General features: G+C 37.7%; 1 protein-coding gene across 3 annotated transcripts in view; it reads right to left on the reverse strand.

Moving 5' to 3' along the window:
- UBR3 (ubiquitin protein ligase E3 component n-recognin 3) overlaps positions 1-15,437 on the reverse strand; it is a 232,659-nt gene that overhangs the window by 77,625 nt on the left and 139,597 nt on the right. For all 3 annotated transcript variants that reach the window (XM_032637364.1, XM_032637365.1, XM_032637363.1), the window contains exons 25-27: positions 11,050-11,199; positions 9,186-9,319; positions 6,338-6,448 (exon numbers count right to left, since the gene is read on the reverse strand). In XM_032637364.1, the coding sequence (XP_032493255.1) occupies positions 6,338-6,448; positions 9,186-9,319; positions 11,050-11,199 (395 nt within the window). The remainder of the gene's footprint in view (positions 1-6,337; positions 6,449-9,185; positions 9,320-11,049; positions 11,200-15,437) is intronic.

Below are 15,437 nucleotides of genomic sequence, written 5' to 3' on the forward strand. Positions count from 1 at the left end.
CATGAAACATTCAAATAATGATGCAATCAATCTGAAATGTGGATGTAAGATACAGAATAACTCAAAAAGCAGGCCACATTAAAGTGAATCACCTTCCTCTTCCCATGCCCCTGTTTTCTTCACCTATAAGTGACTACTGGGAAGATTCTCCCAGTGCTCATGTTATTTGATGTAGGATAGACAGCTTTTGAGAGCATTTAAGCCTAAAAAATTGTAATGTGTCTTCCAAGGTGTCTAATGGCCGAACACAATTGATTGGACTTGATGCAGTGGGTTTGTTTAGGTTTAACGGATAGGGGCAAGATTTAGTTAGAATACTCAGAACATAAGGGTGATAAGGAGGGGAATTAATTTAACATCCTCTCCTCCAGATGTTCCTGATAGGAGAAGGAAGAAATATGAGAATTTTTGAAACAGAGACACATAAAGCACATATGCCTAGGAGGAAACTCTTGCTCATGAGAGATTGTAATTCATGCTAACTAACCAGGATTTAAGGCAGGAATCCAGGCTGCTATATTTGTTCCTTTCTTTTGTCTGACACCACCCATATCTATTTTGCTCTTTCAGGCTACTGCTATTGTGTAGTCCTAACCAGTGTCTTACTCTTTTTTCCAGCGGTCTCTCTTATTCTGCCACTAACCTAATGCTTTATCTCAAAATATGTTTTTAATGTACTAATATATGTATGAATGCTACAATATGACCATTATTACTAATAAGACAAAAATAATGAGAAAAAAGGATACAAAGAAGAAAAAATGAATTTATTTGCCCATGGTTACAAAGGTAGTTAATGACAATGTCAGAATGAACTTAGGTTTCCCAACTCTTTAATTTAGTGTTCATTTCACTGTATCTTGGATTTCAAGTACTTTGGCCAAAAGAACTGAATTCTTTTTTTTTTTTTTTTTTAACTCTGTGACACTTATTTTTTCAATTCCTTAAAAATCTAACACCATGTCTTATTAAATCCAATTCTATAAACAAATGCTAAGCTCCTAACGTGTCAAATGCTGCACCATGTGACACCAAAAAGAGTTAAGAGACATCTTCATTTAAGGTACTGACAATTTAAAAGCAAATAGAAACAAATTATAACAATAGTGTGATAAATGCAACAGAGAAGGCTTCCCAAAGAAGACTTGTGAAGTAAGTTTTAAAGATATACAAGAGGAGTGTACTAAGAGGTTGGGGCAAGGGTCCTGGCTGTTGAAGGACATTCTATGATAAGCTTCCCTGTAGCCATAATTTTAAAGAATGCTAGGTCCTCATCCTACCCTTGATGGAACTAGGTTCTTTCCTGAAGCATCACCAGAAGCCCTCTCAACTAGACACTGCTCATTTTCCCACATCTCTCAAACCTCAGTATCCTTCTCATCTCCAGTGCTGGCTCAAGATCATTACTCTTGCATTCCCAGTGTGGCTCATGCCATTTAGTGAGATCACCCCTTTTCCTTCCTTTTTACTGTCATTCATTGCCCTTAATATCTGAAGACTTCGGTACCTACATCAGTTTTCCTCATCACTCCAAGTCCTGCCATCCTCATACACAATTTCAATGTATGTAGACAACCAATCTTATACCTTAGTCCCTTAGCTCCTTGACCTCATCAACTCCAATGGCTTTGACCTCCACTCTACCCTAGCACCTCGTACCATGACCACACCCTTATCTTGTAATGACCAAAAATTGTCCATATCTGAAAATATTAAATTCAAACATCTTATATTCTGTCAACTCCTATCTCTTTTAGTCCCTCCCTTTTTCCTCAGTTTATACGGTCTTTCCTATCCTACCATACACCATGATATATCATTTTAAAAACTCTCGAGTCAACACTTCTCGTTCTCCCTCCATATGTCCTTCTATGATACACACCTAAACAAAATCTTCATACAAAATTAATCCAGTGTATGACTTCCAATTCGGCATTCAAACTGCGTGCTGTTAGAGAAAACTGAAGTAGCTTCTTGCTACAAACTGCTTCCCACCTCAACTTAGCCCTGAATACTTCCTGGCAATCTTTCTCCAACATCCTATGAAGCATTCTTTCACCCAATTCCAAAGTGGTTTTTCTAAACCGTCTCCTCACTCGTCAAGTCCCTTTACCTACCCCAGCTTTGCCCCCTCTACTCTAGGAACATAAAGCTACACCTCCTACTTCAGAAAGAGGAGGGTCATGGCAGTGAGACAGGAGGAAAGGGGGCAGGGCACAACCTTTAAAAGAATGACACAGCTGTTGAGGATACGACAAACTGGTTAGAACCAACTAGGTCCAAGATGGTGTAAGATTCGACTTCCAGTAGACCTTGAGCCTCATTATATGCTCACTGTAATACATTAGCATATGCTAAATGACACACCCACCAGTGCACCAGACAATTCCAAGGCTAACCATAAAAGGCCAAAAAGTGGGCGATGGTCCAATTCCTGGAAATCCCCACCCCTTCCCCAAAGTAGTTGGAATAATTCTCCCACTTGCTAGCCTATGAAATTCCCAGTCCATGAAAACTAACCACCCCTATACCCCAGGGTGCTCTCACCCTCTGAGAAGGACTGCATTCTGCCTATGGAATGTGTACTTCCCTGAATAAATCCCTTTCACTTTATTACGGCTGACTCTTGAATTCTTTCCTGAACAAAGCCAAGGACCCTCACTTGGCAGTCTGCCCCAGGGACATGCCCGAGACCTGGGACACTGACCATCCTCTCGTGCCTGCCCCATTCGCCTGCAAGAGCAACTCCTTCAGCTTGCTGCCTTCTCCCACCCCAAATATCTGATTAATAAATCCCATCAGTCCTTCCACCCACTTTCTTCCTTCTACTCCCTTTGCTAATATCTCTTAATAGTTTCCCAACCATATCATTGCCAGTATGATCTACCTAATGTGAGATACTTATTCCCAATCAAAATCTTTCAGTGATCACCAATACCTCTTACCTTAATTCTTTCCTCCCTCTTACGCTCCACATGCAATCTCTCACCAAGTCTAGAAAATCCTTCTCTAAATATATTTCAAGCAACCTAAGTGTCCATCGACAGATGAATGAAGAAGATGTGGCACATATATACAATGGAATATTACTCAGCCATAAAAAGAAACAAAACTGAGTTATTTGTAGTGAGGTGAATGGACCTAGAGACTGTCATACAGAGTGAAGTAAGTCAGAAAGAGAAAAACAAATACTGTATGCTAACACATATATATGGAATCTAAAAAAAAAAAAAGGTTATGAAGAACCTAGGGGCAGGACAGGAATAAAGACGCAGACCTACTAGAGAATGGACTTGAGGACACGGGGAGGGGGAAGGGTAAGCTGTGACAAAGTGAGACAGTGGCATGGACACTACCAAATGTAAAATAGATAGCTAGTGGGAAGCGGCCGCATAGCACAGGGAGATCAGCTCTGTGCTTTGTGACCACCTAGAGGGGTGGGATAGGGAGGGTGGGAGGGAGACGCAAGAGGGAGGGGATATGGTGATATATGTATATGTATAGCTGATTCACTTTGTTATAAAACAGAAACTAACACAGCATTGTAAAGCGATTATACTCCAATAAAGATGTTAAAAAAAGAAATTCGAATCTCCATCTTCACTGCCATGACTAAGCCCAAGCCACCATCATCTCTTACCTCCTAAATAATATATGCTATCACCATATTCTTTCTTATTCTCCTGCAATCTCACACCTTAAAATCTACAGAACCACCACAATAACCTTTCTGAATGTCATCTCTCTGCTTAAGAGTCTTAAATGGCTTTAATGGCTCTCTGTACGCAATCTGTCTAAAGTACAAATTCCTTACATGGACCACAAGACCCTTTACAATATAACCCCTAATTACTTCTCCAGTCTTCTCTCTTATCACTCAAGCACCTTACTTCATCAAATTCTGGAACTTGCAGATGTCCCAATAAGACCCTGTGCATACCTCATAACTCTTAGCACCTATACCACAACTATTTGTTTATTTCTGTCTCACGCAATGCATAGTAAATTCCTCGAGGGAAGAAACTGTCTTACTCATTGGGATGTATCCCCAATGTCTATCACAGTGCCTGGAACACTGTAGGCACTGAATAAATATTTGTTGAATGACTGACTGAATACAGAAGTATGAAAAATGCATAATGTGCTTAAGGAACTATTAATTAGCTTATTAATGCTGAATTGATGGAAGACAAAGCTAAAGTAACATGCAAGCCCAGATCATGGAATGCCTTGAATGCCATTCAAGGAAGAGTGAACTTTATCCCAACAGGAAGAAATCAGTAAAGAATTTTTAAGCCAACAACATGTCACCAGATTTACATTTTAGAAAGATCAATATAATGAGTAAATCAGACTTGGAGTAAGGAAACTGATAAGCAATTGCAATAGTCAAGATGAAAGATGAAGGCATATGCAAAAAAGTAGAAGTGGGAATAATGTAGGCAGAATGTAGTCAAGTGAGATTTAGGAAATGGAATCAATAGAATTTGTTATGTGACTTAATGTGCGAGGTAAGGAGTAGGAAGGGAAAAAGAGAACTCTTCTGCTTCCGAGTCAGGAATCTGGGAATAGGGCAGGCCATGCTTTTAAGAAGCTGAGCTGAGAGAAAAAGAAAGACTGCAGCTACATGGGAATGCAAGATCAAGGGAAGGAATTTTGAATGCCAGAGACGTGAGCATCTTTATGAACTGAAATGAAGAGACAGAATGGGCAGAAGAACTGAAGACACAGAAGAAAAAGAGGTTACTTACTGATAGACCAAGGCCCCTGAGGTGATGGGGAGAAAGGAAAACTAGAGCATAAACAGAAAATTATTCTTGAACAGAAAAAGGAATACTACCCTCAAAAGTAAAAAAGAGGGGACTTCCCTGGTGGTGCAGTTGTTAAGAATCCACCTGCCAATGCAGGGGACACAGGTTCAAGCCCTGGTCCAGGAAGATCCCACATGCCGCAGAGCAACTAAGCCCATGCACCACGACAACTGAGCCTGTGCTCTAGAGCCCACGAGCCACAACTACTGAGCCCACGCGCCACAACTACTGAAGCCTGTGCACCCTAGAGACCATGCTCCGCAACAAGAGAAGCCACCGCAACGAGAAGCTGCACACTGCAATTAAGAGTAGCCCCTGCTCGCCGCAACTAGAGAAAGCCCGCACACAGCAACGAAGACCCAATGCAGCCAAAAAATAAATTAATTAATTAACTTTTTTTGAAAAGTGAAAAAGAAAGGATTGGCTGGGATGCAGTCACTTATTGAGGAACAGAAAAGCAAGGTAGGAAGCTAAGGTAGTATGTGACAGACAGCCACTGTTGTCTTGGTGCCACAGGAAGAGACAGATCTGATGAGAGGAAAGGCATCTTGGTATTTAGGCAAAGAGTCTGGGATAGAGGAGGCAAAGGTCTGGAATAGCTGCTAAGGAAACTAGGAGAGGAAACTGATCAAAGACAGGTAAATGAATCGGTAAGTAATATCTACAGTCCATGACCCCAATCTCAGCCACTATTCTAAGAAACCACAGATTTGTGGAGGTACCAGTTCACCTAGTTTTATGATTTTTCTAACAGTGCTAGCTGACTGGGTATAAAATCAAAGGAGGTGGATTAAATGACTGGTATTAAGAGCAGAATGGGCACAGTACAAAAAAGTGAGGCAAGGAAAGAGCTAGCGTACTAGGAAAATGCAAGGGGCTAAAGGACTAGAGATCTTGAGGTCAGAAGTAAAACACACTAATAAGAGTAAAAATAAGAGACTTTGAAGAATAATCACATAATGATATGGTAGGATATTAAAGCTTACTATTTTTGAGCTGGAGTAGCAAAGTCTAAAATTATAGCCGTGGAAGTTAGTTGCTAACGTGAAGTAAAAACATGAAATCCCAGGCTTCCCTGGTGGCACAGTGGTTGAGAATCTGCCTGCCAATGCAGGGGACACGGGTTCGAGCCCTGGTCTGGGAAGATCCCACGTGCCGCGTAGCAACTAGGCCCATGAACCACTACTGAGCCTGCGCGTCTGGAGCCTGTGCTCTGCAACAAGAGAGGCCGCGAGAGTGAGAGGCCCACACACCGCGATGAAGAGTGGCCCCCACTTGCCACAACTAGAGAAAGCCCTCGCACAGAAACGAAGACCCAACACGGCCAAAAATAAATAAATAAACAAATGTGGGGTTTAAAAAAAAAAAAAAATGAAATCCCTAAAGTTGAAGAGGTCAACAACTGTGAGGCTGAACAGTCCGAATGGCAATCACAATCACCCAAGATGAATTAGGATGTATATACTGTAAAAATACTTAATACCTGGAAAGACACATACACCTTTAAAATGCTTCAATTGACTTACCCGTAATGATTCCATATAAGATTTATGACAATCTATATGTAACGTGTGGCCACAGGTTTGTACATAAACACCTCCTTCCCAGCCAATGGATACTGCCAAGAGACAAGAACTCTTAAAAAAGAAAGAAAAGGACAAAATGCAATTAATTTTAAAGAAGTAGAAACATATCTAAACAAATCCACATAAACCTCTCAAAGATTTCATATTGTTATACTAATGTGAGCTTTGTATTTTTGTGATGTAAAGAAACACCTGACTTGACAGCCCTGAGGCAATATCTTTAAACTTGGAACAGAGTTTTAGCTTCCAGATAACTATACTCACAATGAAACAGAATAATTATTAATTAGCCTTTCTCTACCCCATAAGATATAATAGACTATACTGCTACTGAGTATTTTACCTGTTCGACATGGTACTTGATCTGTCTGTGATATCTAACCTTAACAACTGCCTCCTTAAAGCACCTACTTCCCTCTAGCTTCCACAATGCTACTCTCTTTTGGTTTTTCTCCAATCTCTTTAACCATTTGGTTTAGGCCTCCTTTTAAGACTTTTCTTTCTTCGTCTGCCCCTTCAAATGTTTAAATTCCTTAAGGTTCTGTTCTTAGTGCTATTTTCTTATTAAAACTATTCTCCCTGAGTGACTTAATCAGTAAATTCAACTACCCTCCACGCCTGAGTCTCTTGCCTGAGTGCCAGATAAAAATGTTCAGCTGCCAACCAGAAATCTCCAATTTGAGGTGCCTGAGATAACATAAAACCAATGTGTCAAAAACTCATTTTCTCTATGAATCTTTCTCTTCCTCTTGGTTTAAAAACTCCACATCTGTTTAGTCACCAAATCAGAAAGCTAAAAGTTATTGTACATCACCCCCTTTCCTTCACACCACAGAATTGGTTCCCAAACCATATGAAATCCATCTCCTAAATAATTCATGATTTTGGTCTGTCCTCGCAAGCCTGTGTCATCTGCTGTGGGGACACGGTTCTTAAATAAAGTTTCTTGTCTCCATGATGCATCCTGCACACATCTTTCTAAAGTACACAAATGTGGTTATGAGAATAACCCCAAAAAGTGACTAAACATTTACAAGGATTTAATATAATAAACAATAAAAAAGGGACCCAGATTATATAAGCAAACTACATACCCTTTTAAAATTTGTTTTAAAAGTTAATTGCTTTCATCTCTTTCTATTTTAAATTCTTCTCTGCTAATTCCTTCCCTTCTACCTATACACAGGCTTATTGGATTTTTCCTCCTAAAGTAATTTTCTTTGAATTTCATTTGGCCTCTGTCAAACAGCATTTCAGCCTGAACTTGAATTCACCCTCTAGAGTCTGCAGCAAATAGATGGCCAAGCCAGGGCAATATTACACACGAGGTCTAACATGACAGCATATGATGAAAGATTTGAGAGCCATCAAAACTGAGTGAACAATTAAATTTTATTTCTATGTTGGAAAAAAATTTATACATTATAATGTAAGATGACCAAATCATCTTTAAACAATAGTAAACAGAGTTCTAATATTAAATCAAGACTCTTCATGAGCATCTGAAAGTTAAAAATATTACACAGTGTAAAATGCCTTCCCAGACAATTCAAAGATGTGCAACAGCACAAATCAAATACTCACAGCAGGTGAGCTAGCTTCCACTGTTCCACGTCAGAAAAACAACAAGAGACCTGCTCATCTCTGTTTTATGTTTTGGAGCCATTTGAAGCAGAAGCAGATTTGGGTGTTAGATCTAAAATGAATGGTTGGTAGGCAGCTAATAAACAAGCTGCTCTCTTTGGCAATGTATTATAAAAATGTAATTAATCTTTCTTTTCAATGAAAGCAGTTAGCTTTTAAAACTGAAAATAGTAGGTCATTTGTCTATGTAACTGTTAGGTGTCTTATTTTAATCTGCTAGAGTCAAAAAAAGCAGGAAATCATTTACTAATATGAGACCTATATTTTAGGAAGACCTATATTCAACAATGTGCTCACCACTGTGCTGTGTTTAACACTGAATCTTCACAACCTCAATATTTATTAAAACTTCATACAGTAAGTGGTCTTATCCCTTTTTATAAAAAGGGAGTGAAAAGCTGACCAAGATCACTCAGTTAAAAGTGGCAGAGACCAAGTTCAACCCTAAGTCTGACTCCAAAGCTCAGGCTCCGTCCCTACTGTGTCATATCTCTCATATATAACACTTCCAATTTCACTAGTAAACAGACCATGTTACATGACTGAAATTCTACACACCAACTCTATAAAACGCATGCATTTGCTATGAAGAGAGCAGGATTTATGCAGTTTAATTCTATTATCAGTATCAGTGTCCACTGATAACTCTTCTGCTCTATATGGTCTGTCTGGTTACAAAACTGAAATACAGTAAGCATCCACAATACACAAGCATGTGCGAGTCCCTGAGGGGACTACAACCAATAGAATAAATGGCCCTAGACCTCCAGAGGTATACAGTCCAGGGAGCACACCATTTATAAACAAAATAACCATTATGAAAGCACACAAAAGTATTAATGTAGAAATAAAATCTCACAATCACTCACAAAAACAAAACAGAGATTCAGTCCAGTTCAGATATCAGTTCAGAGCTTTTTTACAAAAAAGACTTTTTTTCTAGAAATGAATCGCTATTCTGACTGTAAGAAAGAGATACCCTACTTTTTCTCTCCTTTATTAAATCTCCCCTTCAAAATTATTATGCTCTTAGGTCTGAGTTATATTTTGACTGAATAAGTTGAAGAAAAGATATAAAACTCTGGAGAGAAATAACCATCAATTTTGCAGACAAAAATACCATTTAATAAAAAAGGGTACTTACATCCTTAAAATAACGCTGTAATAATGAGAGCCTCACGTCATGAACTGCTGCACATGTATCCCAAGGGTAAATCTGCTCCTCTTCAGTGATAGGCAACTTTTTTGGCTCAATGTTGTCACGGCACTGCCCCAAAACTACATTAACAACAGAGATAAGAGCTCATTAAAAAACCAACATGTAGACTTTATAAAACCAAGAAAAGCGGAGTTATACCATAAGCTTCACTCAGTTTTTCACCATTACAATATTTTTAAAGACCTAAAAAAAAAGTGATATTCTAGTTTGCTTCTACAGAATAAATAAAGCTTTACAAATGGCAATACTTATTTTCTAAAATAATACCAAAATATGAGTATGAACCCTGGATGGTTTCCAAAATCTATCCAGAGAAAAAGCCTAGAAGTTATGACGCACCAGTACAAATAAACTTCATTTCTAAATATACTATTTTTCACCAAAAGGAAATAGATATCACTGGAGGAAAAGCTAAGTCCAGGCTTGGGGAGAAGTGCAAGGTGAGCCTGGAGTTGTGTGTAATAAAGAGTAAGGAGGTATTCAAACACTGAGGGGGCAGGTCATGAGGACCTAAAGGAGGTTTGACTAGCGAAATTTGAGAAAACTTGAGAATCAAAAAGAATGATGACAGTAACAGATAACACATTCATTGATTTGGGCAGGGAACATCAAGTAAAAGGGTATGATGTTAGACTCTCAATGTATCATCCTATAGAATACCAGCCAAGTGATTAAACTTGGTTAGCATCACCAATAATGGAACAAACCGCCACTATGAGCCTCCTAATGTGATGCAACGGAAGGGAACATCATCATAATAGTGCCCTTGCCAAAAATGTTTAACTCGAATCTAATAATAGGGAAACAATCATAAATCTAGAAAATGACACAGTCTGCAGAACTGACCCGAACTCTTCAAAATTTTTAAAAAGGTCCGGAGAAACTGTTCTGGAGAAGAGACTAACAAGAAATGGCACCCTAGAAAAAAATGCTCTGGAGAAATATGTAAGTCTTTTATTTCTCTTTGCTCCACACATACTCCTGTGGAAAAAGGATTACATCCATTAGGACTGGAGTGTCACAGTTATCACTACCTCAAAATACTTCGATATGGCAGAGGATAGAGAGCATTCAGACAAATCTTTCAATTTTTTTTTAATTGTTCTAACTATAGATTGGCAAACATATCAATCTGCAGGCTGTTTCAAGAACGAATGCTTTGGGCTCCCCTGGTGGTGCAGTGGTTGAGAGTCTGCCTGCCGATGCAGGGAACGCGGGTTCGTGCCCCGGTCCGGGAAGATCCCACATGCCGCGGAGCGGCTGGGCCAGTGAGCCATGGCCGCTGAGCCTGCACGTCCGGAGCCTGTGCTCAGCAACAGGAGAGACCGCAACAGTGAGAGGCCCGTGTACCACAAAAAAAAAAAAGAACGAATGCTTCTAAGCTCAAGAAATAAGGGCAAAGCTACCTGAATATGCCTTATATAATTAAAATATTTAAATTGACAATATTTATGAGCTTAAAATGCTTCTAGATTTTAGATCAATTAAATTGCCAAGAAAGCTGAACTCAGGTTTTGGCCACCTGGCATTGGTTATATTGCATCACACTTTAAAGAAAAAGATTGTGTAACACATTCTCTTAAAGGCTTCTTCCAACACTCATGTCCAGGAAAGTGGGATAAAACCAGATTAAGAATCTCTGCTAAACAGATCTAAATAGATCCTTGCTATAGATCTATAATTATTATGTAAACAAAAATATAGCTTTTAGTTAACAGAGATACTTATTAATTTACTGTAAATACTTCATCTCTAAAATGGTCCTACTAAAAAATTACTTTGATTTTACCTGAGGATGCTTGTAACAGTACAACCAATCCTGTAGGTCTGTCTTCAGAGGAGGGGCCACTCTGTCCACAAATAACACAATCATACACTGCCTCAGAAACTTGTGGTTCTGCTGTGGTGATCTCCATAGGAATATCACTCTCTGGAGAATCTGAGGGGAAAAAGTTGCAGCTCTTAATTCCTGAAAAGAAAAATCTCTCTTCGATGAAATTATGGGGAAAAAAAATCAAGCTAAAATAATTTTGAACTTCAATATCAACAAATGTATATAGTAATAAAACTATGGGGAAATTATCTTGCTAAAATACTCAGGAAAAGACAAAAAATGCAAAGAATTGATATAATGAAAGACTTTAAATAATATATGGTTAAATACACTTCTGATGTTGTATCATTCACACATAAAATTAAATCTTAAAACACAGACGCAAAGATATTTGTATCCAAAAAATTCTTTTTCATACTATAATTTAAGGAAATAAGGGGGAGATCATTTGCTTTAATTTTCTTTGAGGCACCTCAGAGGGGAAATTTATAATAACATGGCAGCCCTTGGAAAGAAATGGCAATATTTATTAGGAGATAAAAGAGCAACGAACTATTTCTCCTTTCTTTTAATTGTAGTTATTATGATTATATCTTGGTGATAATAATTATCAATATATATTTATTTATGTAGGGAAAACATTTATATATGACCATATATATTAATAAAGGAGAACTATTATAGAAAATAACAGTAACCTTTTGGTGATATGTCATTAACAGCAAGAAATAAAATATTGAGTCAATAATCATTTCCAGATAAAAATTCTTAAATTCATGAAGATCAGTGACATCCATAGTGGCAAAGAAAGGGGTCGGAGTAGAGGGGACTAGGAAGATCAGGGAAGCAGAAATGATTTATGACATGTTTAAAAGATGGAAGCATATTTAAATAAATATGCTTAAAAATGACAGAAATCGAAAAAGAAAGATGTCAAGTTAGGATATGTTTTAATAAGAATTCATGCAGATAAACATATATCTGATATTTATTAAGACTGAGAGGAAAAGGGGAAGAAACCTAAAACTTTGGATAATGCTCAAAATTAATGGAAATTTAAAAAGAAGCCAATGAAAAAATCAGAGAAAAAACATTCAACAATATTTGAACAGAATCAAAACCAGAAAGCTCAACGTCTATGAAAACAAGATTAATGGGTCAAAATGAAAAGAAGATTTCAAACGAAGTACCAGGGGCCATTAAGATTTGACATGTGATTACTTTGTTTTTTAGGGGAAAATTTTTAGTACAGAAAAGAGGGGATGTGTCTGACTGATCTCAAGTTTCAAAGACAGGATGTATCTGATCGCTCTCAAGTTCAAATACAGAAATACCTGATTAAAGTGACATGAAATAATTCAGTCTCACGTTAAGTGCCAAAGAACTAGAATTTCATTAATTCTATCTGACACACAAAGATATTTTTCCTTCTTTTATATCTTGGTACAATTAACTTGAAAACTTCAAGGAAATCCTAATACCAAAATGCGTTATCAAAGAGACTGCTAAGTTACCTTTTCTAGAGTTTTTAAAAGTAAGGCTTTACAATCTTCTACACGCACAGTATTTTTAATTCTAACTTTAATAATTACAGACACTAATGTCCCTTTTTTCCTTCAAGAAACTAAAAAGATTATAGTTTACTTCTTAAAAGAGGAAAATTACTGCTTTATAGAACTCATTAATCCTACAATGAATTAAAATATATTATTGGTAATTTATGATTGATTCTATCATTCCAGTACCCAATTTCAAATTTTTAGTTAAGATTTTAAAAGGACCTATGACCGGGGCTTCCCTGTTGGCACAGTGGTTGAGAATCTGCCTGCCAATGCAGGGGACACAGGTTCGAGCCCTAGTCTGGGAAGATCCCACATGCCGCAGAGCAACTAGGCCCGTGAGCCACAACTACTGAGCCTGCGCGCCTGGAGCCTGTGCTCCGCAAAAAGAGAGGCTGCGATAGTGAGAGGCCCGCGCACCGCGATGAAGAGTGGCCCCCACTTGCCGCAAGTAGAGAAAGCCCTCACACAGAAACGAAGACCCAACACAGCCATAAATAAATAAATAAATAAATAAATAAATAAATAAATAAATAAATAAATAAAAATAAAGGAACTATGACCAAATGTAATTACTGTTTCTCACCTATAGATAAAGACATGAAAAAATATCAAGAGCACCCTATTCTGAAGAAGTCAGGCTCAAAAGAATGCATATTAGATATAAATGGCTACATAAAGAACAAAAACAGGCAAAACTAATGTATAGGATTAGGAGTAAGGATACTGGCTACTCTTGGAAAAGACAGTGACAGAGAACAAGAAGAGGGTTTGTGGGATGCTGCTAATGTTCTGTTTCTCAATCTGGAGGCTGGTTACACAGTGATATTCAGTTTTTAAAAGCTCAAAGAGCTCTATACTCGTGACACATGCACACTTATATGTGTAATAGCTCTATACTCATGATAAATGAGCATTTCTATGTATATGCTATATTTCAATAAAAAGGTTTTATGCCCAACTAAATGAACAGCATAACTGGGTATATTCTGTAATAAGTATTAAAATAAAGATAGTTAATTCTGCCAAGTACATGTACACATCAACATCTGCACATATTTTCCACACAAAATAAAATCTAAAAGGATGTGTCCTACAAATTGACACAATGAAGAGATTACAATGATTTTCTCTAGGTAAACTAAATGGAGGCAGATGCAAAACTGAGAGACTAACAGTCAAAGATGATAAATGTAAGTGCTACCAGAGGCCATTCTAATAATGAAAGCATTCTTGCTACTAATAACCCTTTCAATTCTTAAAATTCTACTTTGACTTCCAATACAATTAAAATTTTAAATGTGTTTCGGTGTAAAATTGACTTTCCCTTTTAAAACAAAAGTGCCTGTTTTAAATTACCGTGATTAATATTATTACAATAAAGGCAAAAAAATTAATGAAGTGATAGTTACCTCACCTGTTTGGTTTAACATGAACAAACAAGAATCTATCTGAATTAAGTAGGTGATTCTTCTGAATGTTATTTCAATTTGCCAAGTTCTACTTACAATCACTCTGTTAGAATGACTGCAAAATGGCCCCAATTCTCCACTCCTCCCTGTATCTAAGATCTTTGCAAGGTTAACTCTGCAACTTCTCCCAAGAGGTAGAATTTATTCCCCAATCTTTGTATATGGGCTGCCTTGATTTGCTTTAGACAAAGAGAATTGTGGCAGAAATAACATGCCTTTCCAAGACTAGGCCTAAAGTGGTCTTGTATATTCTCTTTCAATAGCTCTCCCTCAAAATCTCTCCCCCAACATCTCTCTCCCTCTCCCTCTCGACCATACCACTTACGTGAGAGTAAGTCTGGGGAAGCCTGCTGGAGAAGGAGAGAGCCCACCTGGAACACAGCCAAGTTGTCCCACCAGCTCAGGCCAGTCCCAACTATCAGATCGTTCTTGGCACATGTTTTGTTTTTGTGTTTATGGAGTTTTGTGGATGAATAGAGAAAAGAATGGGAAAATGATGGAAGGATGATATATTTAGTGCCCTCAGAATCATGGGAAATACATTTTTGTTTGAAAACATTATGCCTCCCTGAGGAATAGTCAACTGCCATACATAATTACCACAGGGCAAAGTGTGGTCTGCAGCCCAGTGGTAGGCACAGAGAAGTTTCTTTATTGCATAAATTGATGCTTGGTTTTAAGAACACACAATACACTTTAATTTTTAACTACAACTATTTGCTAGTAACCTACCAGGTGAGTTACTATTTATAAACTAAGCACACTACTAGAGTTTACTGTTTTCTACTAAGAAGCCTGTGACAACTGCCACTATTGCAAAACTCCTGCTGTGCAGTATCATTAATTCTGGTAAAGATGTACAGTGCTGTCCTGAACTGATCGTCATTTTTATTACCGACATTCTTGCTTTCCTCTTCTTTTTTTTTACTTGGTACAGAGAGGAACTTCTCATTCCCTTTTTAAAAATAATACCATTTTAAAATAATTTTAGATTTGCAGAAAAGTTTTGAAGCTACTACAGAGTTCTCATATGCCTCACACCCAGTTTCCCCTTAAATCTTGTATTAGCATGATATGACTGTCACAGTGAACTAATATTGATATATTATTGAGCAATTTTTATTGATATAATATTGATAGATTAAAGTCCATATTTTCTTCAGATTTTGTTAGTTTCTACCTAGTATCATTCTTCTTTTCCAGGATCCCATCCGGGATACCGTATTACATTTTGCTGTCATGTCTTTTCCAGGGTCCCATCCGGGATACCGTATTACATTTTGCTGTCATGTCTTTTCCAGGATCCCATCCG

Source organism: Phocoena sinus, chromosome 7 (assembly GCF_008692025.1).
Source record: "Phocoena sinus isolate mPhoSin1 chromosome 7, mPhoSin1.pri, whole genome shotgun sequence".
In the NCBI taxonomy this organism is placed as follows: domain Eukaryota; kingdom Metazoa; phylum Chordata; class Mammalia; order Artiodactyla; family Phocoenidae; genus Phocoena; species Phocoena sinus.